Source organism: Lemur catta, chromosome 8 (assembly GCF_020740605.2).
Source record: "Lemur catta isolate mLemCat1 chromosome 8, mLemCat1.pri, whole genome shotgun sequence".
NCBI classification, from domain to species: domain Eukaryota; kingdom Metazoa; phylum Chordata; class Mammalia; order Primates; family Lemuridae; genus Lemur; species Lemur catta.
The window spans coordinates 7,860,179-7,887,898 of NC_059135.1; the positions used below are offsets into that span (position 1 = coordinate 7,860,179).

General features: G+C 36.3%; 1 protein-coding gene across 1 annotated transcript in view; it reads right to left on the reverse strand.

The window, feature by feature from the left end:
* The window catches only part of PSMD1 (proteasome 26S subunit, non-ATPase 1), a 95,354-nt gene extending 67,989 nt beyond the window's left edge, over positions 1-27,365 (reverse strand). The window contains exons 1-15 of the mRNA XM_045559668.1: positions 27,191-27,365; positions 22,773-22,816; positions 22,064-22,137; positions 21,706-21,875; positions 17,690-17,895; positions 13,678-13,821; positions 11,106-11,332; positions 7,455-7,515; positions 6,441-6,569; positions 5,214-5,302; positions 4,662-4,740; positions 3,975-4,148; positions 2,068-2,179; positions 1,309-1,505; positions 257-352 (exon numbers count right to left, since the gene is read on the reverse strand). Coding sequence (XP_045415624.1) covers positions 257-352; positions 1,309-1,505; positions 2,068-2,179; positions 3,975-4,148; positions 4,662-4,740; positions 5,214-5,302; positions 6,441-6,569; positions 7,455-7,515; positions 11,106-11,332; positions 13,678-13,821; positions 17,690-17,895; positions 21,706-21,875; positions 22,064-22,137; positions 22,773-22,816; positions 27,191-27,206 — 1,818 coding nt within the window. The 5' untranslated portion in view covers positions 27,207-27,365. The remainder of the gene's footprint in view (positions 1-256; positions 353-1,308; positions 1,506-2,067; positions 2,180-3,974; positions 4,149-4,661; positions 4,741-5,213; positions 5,303-6,440; positions 6,570-7,454; positions 7,516-11,105; positions 11,333-13,677; positions 13,822-17,689; positions 17,896-21,705; positions 21,876-22,063; positions 22,138-22,772; positions 22,817-27,190) is intronic.
* Between the last annotated feature and the right edge of the window lie 355 nt (positions 27,366-27,720).

Genomic DNA, 27,720 nt, shown 5'->3' on the forward strand with positions numbered 1-27,720 from the left:
TGGGGTTTCAGAAGTTGCACCTGAATGGCTTTAAAGACTTCCATTCACAGACACAGTTATATGGTCCTATATCCTTCTGAAAAGTTTAGTGAACTTAGTACTAGGTTATGGCCTACTGTGTCCAGTAAATAAGAATCTCAATCTGAAACCACTGGTGTTGGTCATGTGGTATGGGTGCTGCAGTCACCTAGACACTTACTGTCCATCTGCAAGCTTTCCCTTATACCCCATTCCCAAGAAAGGTCAGTGCACTTACAGCAACATGTAGCAAGCGTCGAATAGCTTTGTTGTTACCAGAGCCACAATAGGCCATGGCTACAGTATACATCCCAGATCGTCGAAGAATTGGGTCCTAAGAAAGAGTAATTCAACATTAATCATCAACATACCATTTTAAACAGTGACTTTTACAGTCTAACAGGCATAGTGGCATCCACCAGGTAAGCAGGTTTTAGGTAGGAAATGAACTCAAGGAGAACTCTTTTGTAGCTGGTAGTTTTCTAAATGCACAGAGAAATAAAAGACTCTAATATAGAAGGAATTAACTGCTCTTAATTCCCAATATTCTGTACAATATTCTTGTCCTGCCTCATACTTTCTAAGAAATAAAAACTCAAGTCAATACTAACATACATCCCTATGGCAGTTAACTTCCATTTATCAAACAAAGAAGCTGGCTTCTAATTCCACATTCTGATTTTTACCTTATCATTTTATTCCTGGGCACTGACTGCTGAGTAAAAAAGATATGAAGTCTAATAACTGAACAAATTAATTGGCAATTTTATCAATAAACTATAGCAATGGTTCTTTTAAATCAGATTAAACAGGACAGTATTACTTATCACTGATGACCTATCATATACAGTATCATAAAACAACAAAAAGCAAGCGAAAAAAATCTCACCCAAATAAGTATAGAGATTCGTATTGTTTTCTTATGAAATAATGAAGTGAACTTTGTATCTTATAAAAAAACTATAAAATCATTCCAAAAACATTACTTCTAAAAGTTGATTAACTTTTAAATTCCTAAAGAACTATTCTGGATCTGTTTATCTGAATATCACTGATCTGACACTGTGGCTAAATTTAAAACCCTCAAATTACTCCCATTCACCTCTTCTAATCAGTGTTTTTCTTTCTTAATTCTACTAGGCTTTATCTTGCAAGAAGTTTTATAAACAAGTATCTAGGTGTTCTGATGGGAAAAAAGTTAATTTCCAGTGAAGATAAAGTGTTTTTGACATGCCATAGATAACTGGAGAGTGAGGGATACAGGGGAAAAGAGGATAAATGTGATCCCACCTTATCACGACAGAGAGATTCAATGAGAGCATCAGCCTCTTCCATTCTTCCATACATCACTAATGCAATGCCAACTGCAAGACCACGCAGAATCTTCTCATGTTGAGTTTCTTGTGCATAGCCAACCATGTCCTCAATAGCCTGGGCATTTTTAGAGCCCAGCATAACCAAACCTAGGGCCAGGCCAGCTGCTTCCCCTAACAAGTAAAGAGTAAAACATTATTAAGAGTTGTATTTGTAACTCAAGTTAATAAAACATCCAACTGAAAGTACCACCTACTAGCATTAACTACCAAAAGAACCATTAGCTTCTGTTAGCACTTTTTCAAACCACTTAATAAAAAGGAGGATACTTTATGTGGAAGTACATCCATACATTTACAGCCGTTTTCCTTTTAAACTTTGACAGAATATACCATCAAATCCTACAGTGATTTCAAAGAAGACATTATGACAACATTTTTCCTACATTATCAACAAGCAATATAGAATAATAAAAGTAGATCACACTAATAAAGCCTATGTGCAAAAATCCAATTATACAAGCAGACACACAAGATATACCATTTCGGGAAGCCTACATATATCACAAAACATGTTTTTAAAAGGTAAGTCTGACAAATGGAGCAAAATCTACTCCCTCTTCAAGTAGAGAAATCCATTAGAATTGTAAAAGGCTACAAAATATAGGCAGAAAACAAACATTACAATTACATTAATTAATACTAAAGTTCATTGTCTTTAGAAAGAAATGCTTGCCTGTCACAGCATCATCCTGATAAAGGTTTGTTTTTAGCAAATCATACACATCTTGGCGTGCAGTTCCCATGGCAGCCAAACCAAGGCCCAGACTGCCTCCATGTCGAACAATCTAGGGAAAAAACATTGACTCCATTGATTTGGTACACTGTACTTAAAATCCAAGCTTTCATTCTAATTTCAAAATACATTTTGATATTAAATATGCAGAGGTTGGCTCAGCAATAATGATCAAAGCATTTGATAATCAGAAGGTCAGTGGTAACCTCAGCAATTTCAGTTTCAGTAGAATGATGCTTGCTGTTACAAAATAATAATGAGTTGACCCCCGCCTGACGCACCTGTCCACCTGCCCCTCCCCTTCCCTGCCCCATACGTAAAAAAGAAAAAAGGAAAAAAAAAGAAGAAAAAAGAAAAAAAAATTAAAATTAAAAAAAGAAAAAGAAAAAAAATAATAATGAGTTGAGAAGTGAATGAGAGAAAAAAGTTGATGGAGTACAACTCTCTTTCAATAAGTTTACATGAGAAAAAGAGCAGAAAGGCTGGACAACAACCAAGAGGGAGATACAAGTGTCAAGGAAAGATTTTTTTTAAGATAGGCAAGACCTGAGGATGCTTATGGGCTAAAGGAAAGGAGGCAGTGTAGAAGCAGCTAAGGACAGAGGAGAAAAAGGTATTTGATGGAACATGGTTGTAAAAAAAGTGGGAGAAAGAGTACAAAGTTGATGTTTATTTGAAAAGGAGACTTTGGTGGTTATCTGTCAATTCTGAATGCATAGTATCCTATTATTGGTAACAGCACCCCAATCTTGCTTTGGGAATACTCCTCCCTCACTGGTTAGTCTTGGGAGGACCATCATTTAAGAAGCTCCCACCTTCCCCTAGCCAAAGTGTGGGCCTGTAACCCAAGGCAGGCCAATAGGATGCTCCTCTGGAATTTTAATCTTTCTTAAGTGGAATGACACAATGACCAAAAATGTTTCAAGTTCATTCATCCTGACAGCAGGGTCTGAAAAGACAATTCTGAGTTCCTGTTATCTAGATCCCTGGAACTGCCCTGGCTCTTAACCTTTGTGAGAATTGGTTCATTAGCTTGTCTATTAATTATTAATATATAAGCTATTTCTAATAAACTCCTAGTTTAAGTTAGTCAGAGGAGGTTTCTAATGCTGTCTATTGCTGTTGTTTTTTGTAACCATAAAGTCTGTCAGATAAGAAAATTTTTACTTGAGATCACAGGAAATGAGGTAAAGATGTGTGTACATGTACACAAGATTTGTGCATGGGGAAATTATTAACTGAGAAAGCTCATTCTACTGGCTTCAATCTTTTTACTAAAGTATAAGGTTTTCTGGCTCACTTAACTACTCTCCTGATAGCCTTCTAAAAGAGTTTATTCTAACATACAAGGTACAGTCTAAAATCCTATTAATATTTTAAGGTTCCTTAAAATAAGAAAAGGGCCAATTAATAAGTTTTTCCAAAAGATTTACATTAAAAAAATCATCAAAGATCAAACAAGCAATAATTCTGATTTCTGAGAGAATATGTACAATTTGTTTGGGCCTTAGTTTCCTCTAAAATGTTACGGGGTTAGATTAGATGAAAACTAAGGGCACTTGTAGTTATAACATTCTAAGACTCTGAAGTGTGGGAATACAATATATGTTTTACAAGTACTTGTTGCTTTGTTTTGCTTATCACACACAAGGTTTAAAGGACTGAGAAGTACAATTTTAGCTTACAGAGAACTGAAGGGAATTACCTTAGGGAAAAAAAACTATGAGAATATTCTGTTTTGGGTATTCCCAAATCCAACAAAATCTCTATTCACTAACATACTTTGGCAAATATGTTTTCCTGGTCTCTCAAATAATGGCAATTTGGTTTTCCATTTTAGTACTTACATCATTGCTGGCATTCTTAAGCTGATTAAGCAGATAGTCAATTATATCACCACCATGGTTGGCATGAATAAGACCCAATGCATAGAGACCTCCGCCTTCCTGATAGGCTGATCCTGGAGAAGTGTCCTTGGGAAGGTATGTTGCCATTAACTGTAATGCTTCCTTCTCATGACCCTATAAGTGTGAGTCATGACAAAGATGTCAGTAAGAGAAAATAAGAACACAAAAGACATAACATTTTCTATGATTACTTCCTTTCCCCTAGAATATTCCCTTGCTGAAAGAGAAGGCAGTAGTGGGGCTCTCTCCCGTACAAGTTTATCACTCAAACGAAAGGACAGCCTTTAAGAGACCTAGTCATAGCCTGATTAGAAAATATCACAAATGCTTCAATCTTTTTCCTTTGTTTTATAACATTTGCCTACGTCATCTTAAACATCAAATACCATTTTAATTCATCATTTCAATGGCTTAGAAAGTCTTCATAGGAAAAGGAATTCTACTTTTTATTAAAAACAAACATACACATATGTATTTTAATATCTTATTTACTTTATCCTTCCCTATAAGATGACTGATCTGACTTAATAAAATGTACTTGTCAATGAACTATAAACTTATTGTTTCTTAACCCCAGAAAAACTGCTTCTGTTCTGATGCCTGTTCATACCAATCAATATACATTACCTTATGAATTACACCCAAACTGGCTGTAGCAGTAAATTTTGCCCAGTTAGTAGCTCTGGCCAACCATTCCAAGTTATCTCTGTAAGAAAAGAAAACTTAGTAATGCTACTATAAAACAAATGAATTCCACAAAGCTTTTTAACACTAAGGTCAAAAGCATTAAAATTTTACCTTGGACCCTTTCAAATCATTTTATTTTGTGGATCTCAAGTTACTGCTGATTCTATTTTACCTCCTAAGTTCTTAATATTTTGAGGACTTTTTAATGCATGATATGTAATTCCACTATGAACAAAAGCAAAATTATATTAAATTTTCAGAACTTAATATATTTCTTTCAAAAGCCTATAATCAAGCCAACTAATAAAGGAATTAATTTCCCCTTAAAACAAGTAGGCATGTGCAATAAAAAATATATAAAATAGCAAAAATATAATTTAGAATTCAAGACTGGTCAGTAGGGAAACCTCTCCATATCCATGGAACAATGTCAACACATTCTTTAGTTAAAGATGATTTTAAACCAAAGTGGAAATCATCAAGTATATTTACCTAAGAAACTGGTCACTGGTAGTCCCACAGTGCATAAAAGAGTTTGCTATAACTGTTGCTGTGTGACATACAGAATTCCGTACTGCATCCTTTAAAAACAAATACAGATTTTTTTATCATTGGCAAAGTATTCACACATGCACATGCTCACACACACGGTCAGAGGCCCTATTTTGTGGCAGAAACATGAACAAATTGAACTAAGATTTAAAATACAGATCTTGGGTATTTCTTTATAAAAAGACTAAATAGCTAGTTTATGAAAAGATCAAGTCAAATAGTTTTACTGCAATTTTATTCTGAGCTCAATAGCACATTTTAGGTGGGAATTTAGATAGCAGATTTTCTATTCTTTGGTTTCTAAATAATTTCACTTGCCATTTCTCTTTAGCATCTTGCCCAAGGTCTCTAAGGTGCTGGGGTAACCTGAGGAACTGTGCTGCACCTCTTTGAGCCAGCACCTCTGCAGCCACCAAATAATTTTATTTTTAAAGGCACTATATTATAAAGACTAGCTTCAGATAATTGTTATAAGTACAAATTATGTGAATCTGTACCTTTTTACCATTTGTAAAAACTGTATCAAAAGTTTCAAAAAGTATTATTACATATGCTTCAATCAAATAGCTGATTAATCAGTGACTAGTATAGGGCTTTAAAAAAATAATGACCTTAGGAAGGGGTATTGGGTAAGTAAGAGAGAGGGAAGGAAGACTTTTCATGCTATATATCTTTGTATATTAAAACATTTTTGAACCAAACAAATATATTAGCTGTTCAAAAATTAAAATTAGCAGTAATAATTGTCTGAATCAGTATCTCAACAAAGGCTGTAACAAGGTAAAAATTCTGCTCTCAAGGAGTTCATGGTTCAATGGGAAATACAAACACATAAACTATATTAATATTCTGATTGTGCTATTTGTCCAGCTGCCACATGTATACACTAAGATAAAAAATTCTAAAAAAAAAAAGAAAAATTCACTAAGCTTCTCAACAAGAGACTCAACAAGACAAAAACAGGAGCTCAATCATTGCTAACTCCCTTCCCTTTCCAACAAGTCCAAAAGGTTTACCCATTTTTTTTAATAAAAACTTATTTCCTTAAGAATAAAATACAACAAAGTATTCAAAAGGAAATAAATATAAGTACTTTCATTTAACAAAGAAATATAAAGAAAAAATGAGATGTAAGGAAAAAACCGCCATTATAGATGAATTTCCTACCTTTGTGTTTTTTAGAATCATGAGGTCAGTGTTATTATTTCGTATTAAGAACTGCAGGTGTAACTCAATAGCCATCTCACCACTTAAAATTTTAATCATTTTCAAAGTCTGGTCCTTGGGCTCTGGACTCTACCAAGACAAAGAATGAAAATTCATATCACTGTTATTGAAATCCACTAAGCCAACTTTTATTTCATCAGCCCTAAACCAGTGAAATTCAAATAGTTAATAAAACTTATATTTTAATAAGATCCAGAAAAACTCAATTATTCACTTGAGAGGAAGAATTTCTTTATTTCTTTATTAGATGCAATTGAGATATGATACCAGCTTGATGGAAGAATATAATTCATTCCCAACTAGCATCCAGTGTAAACTATTTTAATATTTTTTTAAAAACTGGGAAAGAATAATTACTAATGAAATGCAGGAAAATTACTTTTTATAGTCAATTTAAAAGTTAGATGAAATCTCCCTACTTAAAATTGAGAAAACAAAGTATCTTTAATCAACACACACATATGATCTCATGAACTATCAAGCCATTAACATAACTCTCCACCCAAGTGAAGAACAGTTAAAGTTTACGTACCTGAGCATCAGAAACCTAAGTCCTAATGGAGGAAGGATTTACATTCAACACACCATTGCTCTAATATTTCCCCCACCCATCCATACACCATGGATATTAAAAACAACATGAACTTCATATGAAAAGTTGCCTTTTGTTAGAGGCCATATTTTTTTCTCACCGTGTGACAGGTAACTTGAATTTATTTTGTACAGAGATTATTCTTTGGTAAGGATCTAAGGATTTGATTTCTTCTAAATGCTTTTTTGGATCAATAAAATTTTACTTTTTACAGAAAATCCATTTTTATAAAATGACTTTGGTATCAAATTTAATAATAAACATTCATAAAAGCAGGTATGTAATATGTACTGGAAAGTATTTACAGTGTACTGTGGGAATATATGTTAAATGGCAATCTCAACTTCAAAAAGCATACTCACCGCTTCTGGTGTCTTTCCTACAAGCACACTACCTATCTTTTCTTCTGTTTCCATTGAGTCACTAAAATGAAGAGATCCAATAATCAATAATCTGATAACTCTTTTCTGAATGGAACGTTCAATTTATACCACAGATCTGAACCATGTCCAAATTAAATATTTTGTAAGAAAATGTTTACTTTATTATCATTATCATTAAGAAACAAGAACAAATTCCAGGTATCTCCAAGACAGAAGTAGCCCAGTTATTGAATTTCCTCCAAATAAATATACAAAGCAACTAGGTAAGCATAATCCATGAACAACAAATACAACAAGAACAGGTGACAAAATATATCCCCCATTCCCAAAACAGTCAAGCTATGAAACCAGTCTGCAATGAAGCAGCTGGGACCCCAACTACTCATAAAACTAACTGGCCAACACTCCCTTCCAGCTCAAAGCACCATACTGAGGAGAAAATACTGGGCAGAAAATCCAAATAAAGAAGGCAAGGACAAAGAAAAAGCAGGTCCAAATAAAAGTGGGAAAGCAAACAGAGCCAGGAGATATCAGAACATAAGCCACCATTTTGTTTAATACTTCAAAACCACAACACAAGAGGAAGTTCTAGAGAGCAGTGAAACTGAAAACTATCTTAAGCCTCCCTTATAAAAGTTTAGAAAAATTAATTTTTGTAAAACTAAGCCACAGAAAAGGATTAAACTAAAATCCCATACAACATTATAAGAAATTACTTCAAAAGAGGTAAAAGACATATTAACATGCTAGAACTAGGGAAAAATTGGAAATGAAAGAGGAAAAACAATCATTTCAGAAGTGAAGATTACCTCAGAAGGAACATGTAAGGAAATAAATACAACATATAATGCCTTAAGAAAAGAAAGACAAGATATTGCAATATTTTTTTTTACTGCAGTGGTGTAGAACTGAACCTATATTTCCAAGGTATGCCTACAGTAGGATCAATGGAAAAGAATAGGAAAAAATCTATAAAGACATAAACATGGTAAACTGATTTTTGCCAAAGGCTCCAAGGCAATTCAACAGGGAAAGGACAACCTTTTAAATAAAGTAATAGAACAACTAGATATCCATATGGGGAAAAAACAAAAATCCTTTTTATTTTTTTTAATTTCAGCATATTATCGGGGTACAAATGTTTAGGTTATGTATATTGCCCTTGCCCCACCTGAGTCAGAGCTTCAAGCGTGTCCATCCCTCAGACGGTACAAAATCTTTATTCCTATCTCACACCATATACAGAAATTTAAACTGGGATCCATCATAGGCCTAAATATAAAATCTAATACTATATAGTTTCTAGAAGAAAATATAGCAGAATATCTTTGCAACCATGAGGCTGGCAAAGAATTTCTTAGAAGGGACTCCAAAATGGAAAATTGGATTCTTCAAAACTAAAAACTTATGCTCATCAAGAGACACACTAAAAAAATGAAAAGACAGGCCGGGCGCGGTGGCTCACGCCTGTAATCCTCGCACTCTGGGAGGCCAAGGTGGGTGGATCGTTTGAGCTCAGGAGTTCAAGACCAGCCTGAGCAAGAGCGAGACCCCGTCTCTACTAAAAATAGAAAGAAATTATCTGGCCAACTAAAATATATATAGAAAAAATTAGCCAGGCATGGTGGCGCATGCCTGTAGTCTCAGCTACTGGGGAGGCTGAGACAGCAGGATCGCTTAAGCCCAGGAGTTTGAGGTTGCTGTGAGCTAGGCTGACGCCACGGCACTCACTCTAGCCCGGGCAACAAAGTGAGACTCTGTCTCAAAAAAAAAAAAAAAAATGAAAAGACAAGCTAAAGCCTAGGAGAAAATATTCCTCACATATATATCTGACAAATGATTTCTATTAAAATCACGATGAAAGCCCGGTGCAGGGGCATGGATGTGCCTATAGTCTCAACTACTTGGGAGGCTAAGGCAAGAGGATTGCTTGTGCTCAGAACTTTAAGGCTGTGGTGTGCTACGATCATGTCTATGAGTAGCCTCTGCACTCCAGCCTGGGCAACACAGAGAGATCCCATTTCTTTGAAAAACTGGGGATAAAAAGAAAGAGAAGGAAAAATAACAATGAAAACATCACTTTACACCACTTGAACGAGTGATATTAAAAAGACAGATAACATCAAATGTTGGCAAATTGCAGAACAACTGGAATGCTCAGAATTGCTGGTGAGAAGGTAAAATGGTACAATAACATTGTAAAAGTTTGGCAGTTTCTTACAAAGTTAAACATAAGTCCTATGATCTAGCTATTCCACTCCAAGGTATTTCCCAGATAGAAATAAAAACATCTGTCTACAAAAAGCCTTGTACAAGAACGTTCAGAGCAGCCTTGTTCTTTATGGTCAATAACCAGACACAGCCCAAACGTCCATCAGTAGAAGAATGGATAAACAGTGATATATGTGTACAATGAAATGCTATTCAGCAATAAAAAGGAATTAGTTACTGATTCACCCAAGACCACAGATATATACCACAGATATTATCCTGAGCGAGAAAAGCCAAAACAAAAGAATACGTACTATGAGATCCCATTTTTATGAAATTCAAGAACTAGCAAAACTAATCTATGGTGACAGAAATCAAAACAGTGGTTGTCTTGGGGGCAGGAGGTTGACTGCAAAAGTCACAAAGGAATTTTCTGAGATAACAACAGAAGTGTTGGTGACATGGGTGTTTATATTGTTAAAACTCACTGAAATGTACATTTAAGACATGTGTATTTTATTATATTTAAATTATTACTAAATTAAAAGAAAAAGAATTGAAATAGAAAAGGAGTCCAAAGAAAGTGACAAATACAGAAGATGGACATAAAGGGAGGAGGCCCCCAAAGAAGAAATATAAAGCAAGAGAAGAAAACAAATAAAAACTAAAATTCAAGAAAACCTTAATGAGGCAATAATATTTTTGGTATGTTTGAGAACCAGCAAGAAGGCCAGTGACATGAAGGAAATGAATAAGGAACAAAGACATGAAGTGAGGGGTATGGAAAGGCCAGATCATATATAACCTTATAGGCTACTTCCAGGGCTTAGAATTTTATTTGAAACTTATTTGGAAGGTACCGGAGGTTGAAAGGGGAGTGACATCTTATGTAGGTTTCCGAAGAATGATTCTCAACTGCTGTGTGTACAACTTTAGAAGAAAAATAAGCAGGCATAAATAAGACACAAATATTCTTATTAAGGTCTAAATGTGTTAAGGAAAATAAAATTTAATAGCACATTAGCCTAAGATATTTGTGTAGTTAGTTCTAATAAAAGCACAAAAAGCTAAGAATGTTTCTTACTTTCCAAATATCTAAACCAAATATTTAACATCTAAAAGGTAGCCTACCTATACCACCTAAGAATTTTAATGTAGTTGATTAAATAGCATACATGTTGTCTGACAGGCCTCCCTATCAGATAATCACTTCTATTTCTTCTCAGGGTTTTCTTTGGTTTTCCTTACTGTGCCTAGTCCAGTAAAAAACAGAGCAACAGCCTAATAAGACTTACAATCTATGAAAGCTAAAAGTTATACTTATTTATTTTTAGAATGCTGTGTATGAATATTTTACCTACTCCCCACAAGAAATAAACCTTGTTCAATTAGTTCTGATGCAGAAAAAGATACTTATACCTGTCTTTCTCTGATCCCGGAACAGTACCCGTATTGGTGGATCCAGGCACAGAAGCAATAGGGGTGCCAACAGTTCGAAGATTCTGAATTACAGATGACAAAAACTGCTGGCTAGCACTTTCATACAAATCAAAACAAATCTGATAAGCCATCAAGAGGTTGTCTTCCTTTACCAGTTTTTCTAAGATATCACTCACAGCCTGAGGGTCATCTAAGAAAATTAAGCACTGAAATGGAGATAAAGAACAATTACATAACAATTGAAAAATTCATCTAGAAAGTACTTAGAGAGAAACAGTCAACAATATAGGAAATCTTAAAATATAAGCACAGGCAAACTAGGGCAGACTAGCTTTCCAGTCTAGCACTCTACTTCTAAACTGAGCAATAAGTGAAATCTTCCCGAAAATAGCATCTGCCTTCCATGAAAAAATCCATACAAATTATATGCACAGCTCTTAATATTATGCCTGGTAACTAGCATACAGTATTCAGTACTGATTGCTGAATGAATCTTGGCTTCTTTAAACCTTATTCATTACTTACTAAGTGCTCCTTAACTTGTATTTTCCACCTTACCATATTATGGGAGTCATTGATTCATTTAACATATGTAACATTGTGCTAGACACAATACTATATGTATTAAATATATAGTATATTTAATAGGACAAGAGACATTAAAATTACCATTTTGAAGCATTTCTCTTACTATTCTTATGATTTGCCGTATGTTTTAACAAAAGTTTCCCAAAAGGTTAGAATTTTTCCTTTAAGAACTCAATTTAAATTTTCTTGGCCGGGCGTGGTGGCTCACGCCTGTAATCCTAGCACTCTGGGAGGCTAAGGTCGGAGAATTGCTGGAGCTCAGGAGTTTGAGATCAGCTCTGGGCAAGAATGAGACCTCGTCTCTAATAAAAATAGAAAAAATTAGCCGGGCGTGGTGGCAGGCACCTGTAGGCCCAGCTACTCGGGAGGCTGAGGCAGAAGGATCGCTTGAGCCCAGGAGTTTGAGGTTGCTGTGAGCTAGGCTGATGCCACGGCACTCTAGCCCAGGCAACAGAGCGAGACTCTATCTCAAAAAAATAAATAGATAGATAAATTTTCTTGTTCCCTTAGGGCAGCAATTAACTCAACTTCAAAATAAACACATTAATCAAAGTTATTATAATTAAGAACAGGAAATAATAAAAACAAATGACCAAATATAGGGGAATGATTAAATAAGGCAAAGTACATGAACTGAATGACTACCGCACAAGCAAGAAAGAGTTAGCTCAAGAGCTAGTAAAGACTTAGAAAATGGAAAAATGTTAAGCTGAAGGCTACATATAATTGATACGGTTTGCGTCCAGGGAAGAAAATTTGGTAGCTGGAGAGAAGGAATAGAAAGAAGACTTTTCAGTGTACACTGTATGGTTGTTTTTGAATTTTAAATCATGTGACTGTATCACCTGTTCAAAAAATGTATTTTTTAAATACACAATAAATTTTTTAAAAATTATAAAAGAATTAGGAATAAAATAGCTAAAAGAAATAAAATTGCCTCTAAACTACTAATAATATTTTTATATGAGTTCTTTAAAACTATTTTTAAAAACTATTAAAAATTATATAGAAACAAAACTCCAAAAACCTATACAGAGAAAACTTGAAGTACACTGTTGAATGTAAAACTGACTTTGGGTGACATAAAAAATCAACTTAAAAATATTAATTAAAATATTGACTTTGGGTGATTTAAATATAGATATTTTTTCCAACATTTTCTGTTTTCAACTTGCTTTAAAAAGCACTGTAAAAAACAGGGCTTAAATCTAAATTTTTTAGAAGTACAGAGGATGAAAACACATTAGAGTACATTATAGTGAAGAAATAACAATAAAATGCTATGTTCTAAGCAGAATACAAAAATGTATACAGTATAGTAATTGTTAAAAAGCAAACCTATGCACATCTCCAATCAATAAATTACAACACAGCTATTAAAAGAATGCAGTAGATCTATATGTGCCAATAAGTGGGGAAAAACATCTATGCATTACCTTTGGAAAAAGGCTCAAGTGAAATGAAAAGGAAATACTTACTTTTCATTTTATATTTTTTCTATGTGTAAGCAATTCATACACATGCATGAGATAAAGAAAATATACCCAAATGTTTTGGGTGTGTTTGGGTAATGAAACCATTGATAGTTTCTACACTTTGAATTCTTTTTGGAATGACATAGCATAGCATAGGTATTGTTTTTATCTTTTCTTCTACCATTTTTTCAGACCTTCTTTGTTTCTAAAATTTCTTTAAATGCTTGGATTATTTTCAAAATGAAAAAAGAATACACAGAAAGAATGCCTAATAACAAAATAGGTTTTTAGTGTCAAGAGATTCAGTTTCTTATCAGTAAAAAGGAATACAAATCACATACCTTACCTTCACAGGGCTGTTGAAAAGATTAATTGAGATACATATAGGAAGCCACTATAGTAATTTAATAAAATGTTAACATCTAAGTAATATGGGGTAATGTATGTACCCTAGCACAGTGCAATGTGATGTAATATAATATAATTACCTGGCAAACATTGATGAAATCAGGTTTCTCCAAGTTCATGTAGATTTTAACTAGAACTCTTAGTACTTTATTCCGAAACTGTTTATTCTGCATTAAAGACATGCAGAGCTTGAGGCTATAAGCTAGCATTCCTGGAACATCATTCTGAAAGACATAATTTAAAGATATATCGTTATCTGGTTATTGACGCATTATATTTATTTAGCAATTGAATTATTTTAATCTAGCTTCTTAAGTCAATCTAGGCAACCTTTAATAAAACTTTAAATTAATAAAAACTTTTAATTAAACTCCTTAATTGTCAGAGCTAAAGTTCTAGGTCTTTCTGACACTAAGTCCTGAAGTCTTACCATTATATCAGGTCATTAAATATGAAATGTCTGATTTCAAATCAAAAGTGTAGTCTATTATATCTCAAACAAGAAGCAGTACAATTAATCAAAGTATGTGCCTAAACTATCAACAGTTTTGCCATCATAACGGTAGCTTGCTTATTATGCCAGCAGCGAGGAAGCATGGAGAGCAAGTGGTGATGAAATTGTGAGAATTTCAGCTTGTTGAGAATTGAATATTTTTCCTTGCAAGAAGTGTTCCAAAGGCTGGAAGAAGTGATAGTCGGTCCAAGATCTGGTGAATATGGTGGATGACAGAGTTTCCAAGTCTAGCCTCTATAGTTTGAGAAGTGTTGTTTTTTGTGACATGTGGTCTTGCAGGAGGATTGGCCTGTCTCTATTGACCAGTTGCTTAATCTCAGTTGCTTAATCACAAGCATCCTCATTTTGTCCAACCAGTTGTAGTAGACATCCAACACTGTAATTGACTGACCAGGTTTCATAAAGCTGTAGTGGATAATACCAGCGCTGAACCACCAAACAGACACTATTAGCTTTTTTTGAAGAATATTCAGTTTCAGACTTTGTTTCAGCACAGCACTTCATCTTTATCCAACCATTGTGCCAGAATGCTTGCAATTGTCAAAAATAATCCATTTATCACCACACATAACAATATGGTGTAGAAATGGTTCGTCTTTATGTCGTGACAGCAAAGAAAGGCAAGCTTCAAGATAATCTCTCTTCTGATGCTCATTTAATTCACATGGTACCCGTCTCTTCAGCTTCTTTACTTTGCCCATTTGTTTCAAATGGTCCAATATTGTTGGAATGGTAATGTCAAACCTTGCTGCTAATTCACAAGTAGGTTAAGATGGATTTGCTTCCACTACAGATTTCGGCTCATCACTATCCACCTTGGTCTCAGGTCACCCACATGGCTCATTTTCAAGATTAAAATCACCAGAATGGAACCTCTCAAACCATCAATGTACTGGGTGTTTTTTTAGCCACATCTTTCCCAAACACTTTGTTGATATCTCCAGCTATCTGTGCTGCATTGGTTCCATGATGGTACTCATATTCAAAAATAACATGAATTTTTGACTTATCCATGGTTTTGTTTTAGAGCAAAAATTGCTCTAAAAAAATCTGAAAGATAACCAAAAGCCAAAACCTGCATTTGAAAGAATGAGGATGTACCTTCACAATAATTTAAAAAAAAAAAAACATGAAGTGTCAAAGGGAAATGTCAGAGATATCAACTGTCAAACTTAGTACTTAAAAAAGTCAGACACTCCATACTTAATAACCTAATATGATCCTGCAATCTGAGTGGCACTGGCTATAAAAAGATATGTACAACTGTCCATATACTGAGTGGCTATGCTTTTCAATTGTGTCTGTTGAAGTCTTTCTGCTTCCTACCTAGCTACTAGTCTCCCTCATGATTTCCTGCCTATACTCACTCACTGATCAGGAAACACAATGTATAGAACTATTCCCAGGTCTGAGTGATTCTAGCATTGAGTGCTGTTACATCTGTCTGGTGCTCTCCCTGTGAAGAAACTTTGACATATGTGTTTACCCTGTGGCTCTCAAAAGCACCCCTAATATTTGCGATATCACCCTGTAAGAGTCCTCTAACATAAATAAGCATACTGAAAAGCTACAGGAGTGTTTCTCAGAAAGCAAGCTTGACTTACCACTATGCAATAAAATCAATGGGGTGTAACAAGCTAATTTTCTTTTAAAAAAGGAAATACAATTTTAAAATGTCAGAGTTATATCACAAGCAGTAAGGGTAGGTATGGTTTCATAAAACTTAAGTTTGAATCTAGATGCATATGTGCACTGAGATGCATTTCTTACTCTGCTTTATTTTTTTAAATACATTTATCACCCTTTACCTTGTATATTTGTTTGACTACTTGTTTCTCCTCTAGGTTCCCCTAATGGACTATTTGATTTTGGTAGGAACTTTGTTGGGTCTCGTTTGCCACTACAGTAGTCCCCCCTTATCCAAGGGGGATATGTTCCAAGACCTCCAGTAGATGCCTGAAACCACGGATAGTATTGAACTCTATATATACAATGCACAAATTTCTTTTTCCTTCATGATAGTGTCATGGACAAAGGATTCATTCTTACTGTAGATCTTAGCAACTTCAGCAATTTTTTTCTTTTCTTATTAAGTTGAGAACTTTCACTTTTTCACATAAAGGAAGCACCTTAAGGCTTCTCTTTAGCATATCTGAATTGCAAGCATCACTTCTAAGGGTTACTTGAACACAAGCACTGTGGTCCTGTGATAGTCCATCTGATAAGTGAGATAGCTACTCAAGTGACTAATGGGAGGTAATATATACAGCATGGATATGATAGACAAAGAGATGATTCATGTCATGGCAGGACGGAAGGGGATAGAAAGAGACATCATCATACTACTCAGAACAGTGCACAATTTAAAACTTATGAATTGTTTATTTCCAGAATTTTCCATCTACCATTTTCAGACTGCAGTTGACTAAAGGTAACTAAAACCAAGGAAAGCAAAACCACGGAAAGGGGGGATAACAGGGGACTACTATATATCTCTAATGTTTAGAACAGTGGTACATAGCAGGCATTCAAAATATATTTGTTGAATGAATGAAAATAAATATTTTAATCTTATTCACATGAAGACAAAAAGAGGCTACAACGGCACAAAAATGAAACTGAGAGTGAAACAAGGGTCATTCTAAAAATCTTACTACTATTGCTAAACACTGACTCAGGCTTTAGGGATGGATATACAGTGGTGAAAAAGGCACAAAGCACCTGTGCTGATGGAGCTTATAATCTCATGGGAAAGACAGATGTTAACTACCTACTAATACAATTAATTAACAAGTGATAAACACTACAAAAAAATATACAGGCTCCATGAAATTAACAAAAGAAACTGGACCTAATCTTTACAGGAGGCCCTGAGGAGGGTATGGGTGTTGAGGATTGACAGGGGCTCTGCAAATTAGTAACAGTCGAGCTGAGATCTGAATCATGAGCAGGAATGAAGTAGGTAAAGGAAGGAATGGAAAAAATATTTTTGGCAGAGAAATTGGGCAGAGTGCATCTAGGAGATAAGAAGCAGCCAAAATGGCTGGAGTGCAGAGTGCTAGCTCATAGAGACAGCTGGTGAGACAAAGTGGGCCTGCAGATCAATGTCCATTTAACTCAGCCTTGCACCTTTCTGAATACTTTGTTGGTAAGTTTCCTTTTTTTTTTTTTTGCCCCAGCCCCACCCCCATCTTAATTATTATAATTAAATACAACTGTCTTAATTATTGTAAAACAATCCCAAACCATGAATCTAGTTTGTAGTTTTAACTATAATAAATGCATTAAAATAGTAGTTTATCAATATGTTCTTCTTAAATAGAGCAGGGTAATTAATACAACTTCCCCATGTAAGATTTCAAAGGAATAAAGAAATGTAGTAAGATAAAAAGCAGATAGTCTATGAACACAAAACAGCCAAGGTTCATATATAAATATAAAAATAAAACAAGTGGCAAAAGAGTACCTTATTATTTCTAAACTAGATTTTCTTTTCACTACCCATGAGATTTTCAGTTTGAATAATTTGCTTTGCTGATTCCTCATCAACAACAATCTCTAAAATAACAGCTACCTACCGATTCCAGTATGGTCTTTTCGAACACATCCAGTCTTCGTGTCTCCAGAGCAATGCCAACAGCCTGCTTATACTTGTGATCATCCAGACATCGCTGGAACATTTTATTCACAATGCCCTCCAATCTCTGGTCAATTGGTTTTTTTTCTCCTTCAGGCAAATCTGCATTTTCCACACACTGTTTGGTATAGTGATCAATGCATTTTGCTATGGAGAAAATAAAATAACTAATTACCTTATACACTGGGCTGAACTATCAGAAAGTACAATGCCTGCATTTATAATCATGTATAACTTATGGGATGACTATAAAGCAATAAGCAAATTTTAAAATGCTAGAACTTATACATTCAAATCAATATTGTTCTCTTCATGATGGTTACACTATACACTAATTTCAATAAAGCTGATGTTATTCAAAACATTTTTCAGCTGAGTGCAGTGGTTTATCCACAGTCCTAGATACACAGGAAGCTGAGGCAGAACTACTTGAGCCCAGGAGTTCAAGGCCAGCCTAGGCAACAGGGCAAGACCCTGTCTCTTAAAAAAATAAATAAAATAAAATAAAATAAAATTCTGTCTTGTTACTTAATTTTGACCAAAATTATATTACTCTACCTGATTAAGCTGCTTATTTAAGAGTTGGCTACAAAATAGCTGCTGTTTCACTTTCAAAAAACAAACATCTGCCGCTATTGAGGATATTATAGCAATTATTACATACCAGTATATTAGACTTCTTCATATTAATGAAACTATTAGCACCTTCAGAGTAAAGACTGTGTCTAAATCACCTTTGTAAAACAACAGTGAAATGACATGAAATGTGTCAGAGGTTTGAAAGGCAAACTTCAAAGATTTCCAAAAACTTTTCCAGGAATTGTAGCAGAAGAGTTGAAAAAAGTCATGTGTTGCTTAACAAAAGAGATACATTCTGGGAAATGCATTGTTAGGTGATTTCATTGTTGTGTGAACATCACAGAGTATATTTATGCAAACCCTAGATGATATACCCTACTACACACCTAGGCTATCTAGTATGGCCTATTGCTCTTAGGCTACAGACTTGTACAGCATGTTATTGTACTGAATACTGTAGGCAACTGTAACACAACAGTAAGTATTTGTGTATCCAAACATAGAAAAGGTACAGTAAAAATATGGTATTATAATCTTATGGGACCACCACTGTCATTGATCAAAACATCATTATGCAGAGCCATGACTATATTCATTGTCTCAGTGTGACGTGGGTAGAAACCTATTTCCCCCAAGAGGGTGTCTGAAAATTCATGCAATAGTATATGTGCACAATTTGGCTTCCACACTTCATAGTAATTTGGGTTGATGGGGAAGGGGAGTGACATATTGAAGGGTATCAATAGCATACCTGATGAGAAACATTAATTTGCTTGCAACTTCTATTTCTCTGCAATCACACCTTAAACTTTCTAGGTACAACCAAAAGAGAGCATTTCCCTAAGCCTTCCACCTTCATAAAGAAGATAAATAGCCACCCAAGAGGAATAACATATATACTAGTTATTCTCTCTATAAGTCACTGGCTTGTCTCTCTCCCTTTTAAAGAGAAGGGGATTAGGATAAGATTAATTAGTTGCAAATTATAGCCCCAAGAAACAAAAATAATTTGAACTAGCGTAAAGGATTGCTGGCCCTCTAGATGACTCAGGTTAACTGTGTCTGTATTTTGAAGGAAGCAGAGGATTGTTATAAACTGGAATACACCACACTCAGAGTCCATCCAGGAAGAACCATTCAGTTACAGTTAAAAGAACAAAGTGGCAGTCACAAAACAGACCTTAAACAATTACAGTTGTAGAGAATTTTCACCAGGCTTTAATAGGAGCTTTTTGAACCAACTACAGTTAAGTGAAGAAAACATAACTCCCACCCCATCAAAGAGGAACTTCAGAATTAGAACATTTGCAGAATTTTCCTTAGATTACATAACTGTGGGGGGAAAAAAACGTACCTCCTATGTTTCAAATGAGATTCATGCTCTGATTCATCAGGTTTATCTTTATGTCATAACTATATTCCAGGTTTATGTTTTAACTAAAACCCAGACTCTAGCCTGATTCCCAACTGAAGTTTCATCATAACTGGGAGATTTATTACTGTCTTAAATTTTCTAGAGGTACTGTTTATTATATTAAGATGCTAGGAAGTCTTTTCCAAATTCTATTTTGTATAGTCCCTCACAAGTCTCACTGATGTTTTTAAAAATGTACCCTACAAAACTAGAAGAATCCCACTTCTACACAAAGAAAAGCAAATAGAACTGGTCTACTGATCAACACTCAACTTCCACAAGCTAAGATGACACTGTGTTTAGAGACAGGGAAGGTATATATTACCTCATAGAACTTTAATACTAACAGTCTTGTTTAAAAGCACAATTTCTAAAAAAGTGGCATTGCAAGTACTTGCAGATCACTATTGGAAAAAAATTATCAATGTTCATAAAAAAAATCATCATATAACAGAAAAGAGATAAATAAGTGTATTTAATCCCCCATTTCTAGCTTACTGTAAAGAAAGTACACTCTGATTTCAAATGATATGGTCTACCCTTTAAAACCAAGACTTCTTCCTATAGGATGCACAGATAAAAAGCCCAATTCAAAGAGCAATAATTCACTTGCAACATTTTACTGAGGCCTGTCCTGAAAGTATCCATTCTCCTCATATTAATAATGGCTGGATACTTCCTAGACAGCTCTAATATACCAAAACACCACAAACTTTAAAAACGTAAAGACTCCTAGGGACATCTGAAGGTGGTGTTTACAACCCCCTGTGCAGCATTTCCCAATTTATGAAAGAGAATACCAACTTTTTCCTTGTAAGCATTCAGGTGAATAACACAGATCACCTCTTAATTAGCAATACGAAATATGTACACTGCACACTCTTGACAGAACACACCCTTGAGCTCTCTGTAACTATAATCCAAAGCTTGATAGTCATAAAGACATGTGTGAAGGGTATGCAGTCCCGTCTTTCATCTACCAGATCAGGAATTTTCAAGCATTTTTCAAACTTACAAAATGTTTGAACAAAATCTTACATAGTTGTTTGAACTTAAAACTCTGGTTGAAATACGATAGAGAATCCAAAGCCTTGCCTGCATGTTACTTGCTCACTTCAAAAATAAAGAAACAGTCCAGGTGAAGTGGCTCATGCCTATAATCCTAGCACTTTGGGAGGCCGAGGAGGGAGGTCTGCTTGAGGCCAGGAGTTTGAGATCAGCCTGAGCAATGTAGTGAGACCCTGTCTCTACAAAAAAAGAAAAATTAATTGAGTGCAATGGTGCATGCCTGTAGTTCCAGTTACTTGGCCGGCTGAGGCAGGAGGATCACTTGAGCCCAGGAGTTTGAGGTTGCAGTGAACTATGATCGTGCCACTGCACTCTAGCCTAGGCAACAGAGCGAGACCCTACTTGAAAAGAATAATAGTAATAAAGAAACCAATGAGAAAACAATGGTAACCAGTAGAAACAGTACGGGTTTTGGTGCAAGTAAACCCGTTTTTAAATTCTGACACTCCTATTTAATAGCCACGTGTCTTTATTATCTCAAAACCCAAGTTTTCTTTTATAAAACAGGGCTAGCTCCTTCTTCACAGGGCAGTTGTGAAATAAACCATAGTATCTATCATTTCTAGCGTGGTGCCTAACACAATGCAGATACTGAATAATGGTTTCTTGTATGAGGAACAATTCTATAAATTAGTATCATTTAATTTCTGTTACTCATAATAACCTTTTCATCTAACAGTATGCTTATTGGACTAGAGATAACCATGACTGCTAAGAAAACTAGCACTCAATTCAAAGGCAGATCTAAAAACTCAGACTGCATAAAGTTATTAGAGAAAGATTATGAACTTCTAATTAAAATTAAATTTGGCAACATCCAATTCAGAGGGAAAAATATTTTATACACTAGAGCAAGAAAGAAGCCGATAAAGCCTTACCAGAGAGAAAATAATTACCTATAATAGTCTCCACATATTCAGAGTTATCATTGACATTGAAGAGGTCACCTGCTCCAAGAGCATAATTCAGAGACTCCTCAAAAGCCCCCAGGTGGTAAAATACTTTAGATGCTACTAAGGCTGCAAACTGCCGACTCCGGAAACCTTCATCTTCGTACAAAACTTCTCTGAAAGAAATTAGAAAGGATAGGCCTAGTTTAAACTGTAGTTTTTCTTTAAACTCCCAAATCTAAATATTCGAGCCACAATTTAGTAGCAGCAAATTTCTAAATGAATTAATAAGCCACAAGATCCACATCCACAGATAACTGAAGTTGATCTTATTCTAATTTATAGAAATAAAGTAATTTCTTACATTTTGTCTACAGACTCAGAAATTTCTGCCCAGAAGTCATTGACAACTGCATTCAATTTGTGTAGTGCAAATTCCTGTAGAAGAGAGAACCAAAATTCTATTTTGAGATGGACTTACCATTACATTTCCTTTTAAAAAACAAAGTTCCCAACAAATCAATGGCCAAATCATCAATAATATTCACTAGAACTTTTAATCTATGACAAATATAAAAATTTACTGGCATTTTTTCTTGGGTTTACACATTTCCTTTCTGTTTTCAATGATAAAACATCAGACTAACCATATAAAGTCACTCCTTTTCATAATGAATATTTTTCTTAAGTATGTAAGATGACTCCAGGTTGCTAGTTTAGATGTAAATGAATTCAGATATTTAGAGCCACCTGAAGCACATTCCAAATTTTCATCAAATGCAAATAACTTAAATAGGTGAAACAGAAGAAAAAACTGTCTGTGCTTTCTGTTGATAAAGAAACTAGGGGGTTATTCAGTGCCATACTGAGGTTTACTTGCCTCAGGTTTATTAAACTCAAGGGAAACCAACTGCTGTTGTCAAAATACTGTCTTCTCTGGTTAGATTTCAATGACTGGGTACAGGCTGGGTAGGATGGCTACTTTAAATGATGGAAGACATACAGATATGACTAAATTCAAAAAGCTACACAGTATCCATACTAAGCCTAGTTACTTTTTATTTAACTCATACCTTAAGCTGTGGTTCTTCTTCATCCAGAAGAGAAATAATTCCAGCTATAAGACAAAAGGTATATCATGATTATGAAGCATATGCTCACAAAGATGGAAATTAACCCTTGGTCAAAAATATATGATGGGGACAGACATGGTGGCTCATGCCTGTAATCCTAGCAGTTTGGAAAGCTGAGGCGGGAGGATTGCTTAAGCTCAAGAGTTCAAGATGAGCCTGAGCAAGAGTGAGACCCTGTCTCTACAAAAAACAGAAAAATTAGCCAGGTGTGATGAAGTGTGCCTGTAGTCCCGCTACTAGGGAGGCTGAGGTAGGAGAATCACTTGAGCCCAGGAGTTTAAGGTTGCAGAGAGCTATGATGAGGCTATTGCACTCTACCCTGGGTGACAGAGTGGGGGAAAAAAAAAGATGGAAAAAAATAAGTATTTTTTGAGGAGTGACTTCACTAGGGTAGTGATTATTTTTCTTTAAAACTGTAATGGTTATCAAACTTTCATGATACCGTATATATCATATCATTTGCCTAATTCAATGGTTTTCATAGTGTGGTTTCTGGGTCAACAGCATTGGCATTACCTGGAAACTTGTTAGCAATGCAAATTCTTGTCTCCCCACCAGACCTACTGAATCAGAAATTATGGGGAGCGAGCCCAGTAACAGGGCCACAAGCTCTTCCTGTGATTCTCCGGCTCACTACAGTTTGAGAACCACTAGTCTAATTTATCGACCAAAATGGCAAACTTTCCCATACAATTTTAGAATAAAACTATTAATACAAAATAAATAATCAAAAAATTATTTATGAAAAACGGGGCATTTAGTTATCAATTCAAAAGGGTAAAATACTTCAGTTATTTGAAGGTGCCTATATTAAGGCACCTCCTTTCTATCACAAGTAACCTAGAATGTTTTACTAAATGATGAGCAATCTTACTCATTCTGAATTCCAATTACCAAGCACAGTGTTCCTCATCTGTCTTTTCTTAGCATCAAGGTGTTACCAGTAACATAGGAGGGTAAAAGAAATAACTATCCTTTCCTAAAGAACATACCTTAAAATATAGTCATATGTTAAAGGGATTATTAGAAAAGAAGATATTGGAAGTTACCGTCCTTAGACCACAAAGGAAACCAAACTGTCTGTCAAATATGTTTTCCTTGTGGGTCTTTATTAAAATCATTCTGGAACACTGAGTTGAAACTGTGATTTGATTAAAAGGTGTCAAGGCAGCTTTAGTTAGGAGACATAGCCATTTCTAATCAATAATTGTAGGTTTGTCAAATAGCTTAAGGAGTCTTTAGGGAGCCATACAGGAAAGGATACAAAGTTTACCAAGCAAGACTAGCATACTACTATTCCAAAAGCACAAAAGCAGATAAAAAGAACTTCTTGGTACTCTAGATTGGTATAACAAGACCACAACAGAGAGGCTAATAGAAAGCACAAAGAACAGATAAATTTAAAAATTCAATCAGTAAAAAGAAAAATGTGCAAACTAGTGGTGTGGAATAGATGACAGACCAGAGTGCTGTAAATGTAGAACAGATCATAAATAACAGAACATTTAATACTAAAAATTCTGATAACCTCTCATTAATCAATGTTGTATCTGAATGGCTTTTACCAAAAGAAGAGATAGGTTTTTATACGCTCTGGTTTGGTTTCAATAGTGACTAATTAGGTACATGGTTGTCATGGCTTACAAAGTCATCCTTTGGCCATGGACTAGAACTGAATCAAATACTCTATACTCCATACACTAATATTTCCCATCTTAAAAGAGAACTCTCCTCTGGATGGGGGAAGGAATAGTAAAGGCCTTAGGGATGCTAAAAACCTCTGATGCCATAACAGGAACACAGCAGGTATTGTCTAAAATTATTAAATCCATTTATAGCAATATTTGGATATTATTTACAAATATGGAGTTATGTTCCAGCACACACAGCTTAAAAGTTGGAAATGGTTGCCTCTGGGGACCAGAAGGGAAAAGTGAGGTGAGAGAGTATTGTTTGAAAGCTTTTTAGCACTACTTTCCTTTATGTGCCATATTATGACAAAGGGAAAAAAACAACAACAACAACAAAAACCCCACCAACCCACTCAATTTCACATTTCCCTCCAGTAAGCATCTATCTCTCTCTATCCCTTTCATAGTCAATCCTCTTGAAAAAAAATTAAGAGTACATGTTGACCTCTTATTCACCACTATGTTCTTAGTCCCTAGCAAGTGCCTGGTGAATAAATGAATGAATAAACTAACTAATCCACAACAGAACAATAACACTGGCCTGTTCAGCACCTGGGACACAAACATAAAAGTTATTTCAAAGTGCCTATATTAAGGTACCTCCTTCCTTCTAAGCCAACATGAGCCATACGACAGGAAACAAAAATGACAGAAGACAATAATAAATATATACTATGCTATCATCATAGAATCTCAGGGTAGAACCTCAGAAATCATTAGTCCTGCCACCCTAAAGACATTTAAATTCTATTCTATTCCCAAAAAGTGCTTTTTCAGCCTCTACTTAAAAACTCTAGGGACTGATATATTGATTCGATTGGCTGGCTGATTTCTTCATTCAAGAAATACTTTTGAACTTCTGCCATGCCCTTAGAAGTATTCTAAGAACTATGAAAACAAGTGTCCTGCCCAAAATTCTACCAGGAGGAAAAAGATAGTAATTGGGCAAGTCAACAAACAAGGTGATTATAGAATTGTGATGGAGAGAGGTGGCAGCTAGGAAAGAGAGAGTCAGCATGTTTTAAGAGAGCAGTCAGGGAAGACTAACACTTGAATTGAGACTAAAGAATGAAACTAAGGGAAAACTTCAGGAAGAGAAGTTTAGAAAGAGAACAAAATGTGCTAGGGCCCTAAGATAGGAAATAAATTGCCATATTTAAGGAACAAAAAGAAGGTCAGTGTAATCAGGGTATAGCAAGTGAAGAAGAGGGTACTACAAGGCAAAGCAGCAATCATACATGATTTGGTTAAAAATCTGGATTTTGTTCTAAACACAATGGAAGCACTGAAGGTTTTTTTTAAAAAGATGCATTATGTGATTAAAGTTTTAAAAAGAATACTCTGATTACAACAAGAAGAATGGACTATATGGAGGTAATGGTGGAAAAACAAGTCTTAAGGTTGATATAGAAACCCAGGCAAGACATGAAGATGGTTTGGGCCAAATTAGAAGAAACAGTCGTTATAGATAGATTTGAAACAGGATGATATCTACATTCACGAGTAAACTGAAACAAGTAACAAGAAACCTGGTGTTTATTTTATCCTTACAGAACTATGACTGGAAAAAACTCATATTGAACTAAAATTCATCTCCCAATCATGTGTAAACCTTGGGGACAAAAGTCTAATTCCAGGTACAAGTGACAGCTCTTCAAGTGTTTGAAAATAACTACTATGTCTCCCAGCATCTCCACCAATTTCCTTAACCAGTCCTCCTACAAATATGGTTTTGATCCCTTTACCATACAGGTCTTCTGATCACCAGTTTACAACAAAATGCTTGTGGGACAAGTGCAGAGTAAGAGATGAGCAGAAAACGGTATGTAAGCAGGCAAGAAAAAAAGCACCAAGGCTGTGGACAGCTATATGCAAATCGGCCTGTGGTGGGGAACTTAAAAATCTCCTTGAAATCTGATCTCTACAGTTTATCCAATTTCAAATGTCATTACGTGCATCTACCTCACAATGGTTTAAGTGTATGAGACCCGATCTGCAGACCCATCAGTTCTTTCTTGAATGTTGAACGCTTACAGAGCACCTAGCCTCGAAACAATAAGTTGGCTCTCAGTACAATGATGTCTTCAGGACCGTCACAGAACACAAAAGTTCTCTGGGTGTTTTAACTGAATACCCTCGGAGTGGACCCAGTAACAACCCATCCTAAACCTTATTTCAGATGTCACTCTTAACAGAATGGAGCTCGGCCAGGTCCAGAGGCACTCATGCAGCAGATAAGCTGCTTGGCTAGGGAGCCAGCTGCCTCCCTGTCCGATGGCACAGGGGACCCATACCACACCAACCACCTGCGGGAAAGGACTGGGACCGGACGGCCTCACACGACCAGGAATGCGAGGGATAGAAAAAAGGAAACCTCCCCAGAGTCCAGGGAAGGCCCAGGAAGCCCCTCGGTCCCGGCACGGGGGTGTGGCTGGGGAGGGAGGCCGAGGCGGTCGACCTGGCTGGATTCCTTCAAGCCAGAGTAGCCAGCGGGGCCCACAGAGCCCTGGCCAGACTCCCAGCCCCCGGCTCGGGGGTGGGTCTTGGGCAGCGAGGAGCTGTGCAGGCCGGCGCTCCGCCAAGAGGTGCCCAGTCACCGGCCCTGACTCAGCTAAAAGCCGGCGGGGCGGCGGCTCCCTCCTAGCGCCAGCTACGGGTCGCACTCACCGGCTGAGGTGATCATGGCTGCGCCCCGCACTCGCCTGTCCGCTCGCTCGCCGTTCCGGCCGCGCCGTGTATCTGTCAGCTCCGGGACCGCTCGCTCCGCCGCGCCTCCTCGCTCCCCGGGTGTGCTGCTCAGTCCGTAGCCTCCTGAGGCCGCCGGCTCGCTTCTCACAGGACCCCGCCTGCCCCGGGGCTGCCCGCCGCTCTGCCTGCCACCCGGCACGAATTCTTTCCAGGGCTCTGCATCTTCCGCGCCACGGACACCTCCCCAGCCCCCTCGGAAGGTTAAACAGAGAGCGCCATTGTTTTCTCTAACCCTCCTTGAAGTCAGAGCTCCCGCGCAGTGGGGACACTCGTCTGCACCTGGCATCAGGCATCAGAATGGACACTCCTTCAAAGAGAGGACCCCACCACCATCACCCGCCATTGCTGAGAGAAAGGGTGCAGGGGGCGGTGCGAGCAGTGCGGGCAGTGCCACCTGCTGGGTGGGCGGTCTCACTGCAGTAACTCCCTGCCTGCCCCAGCTGCCCCCC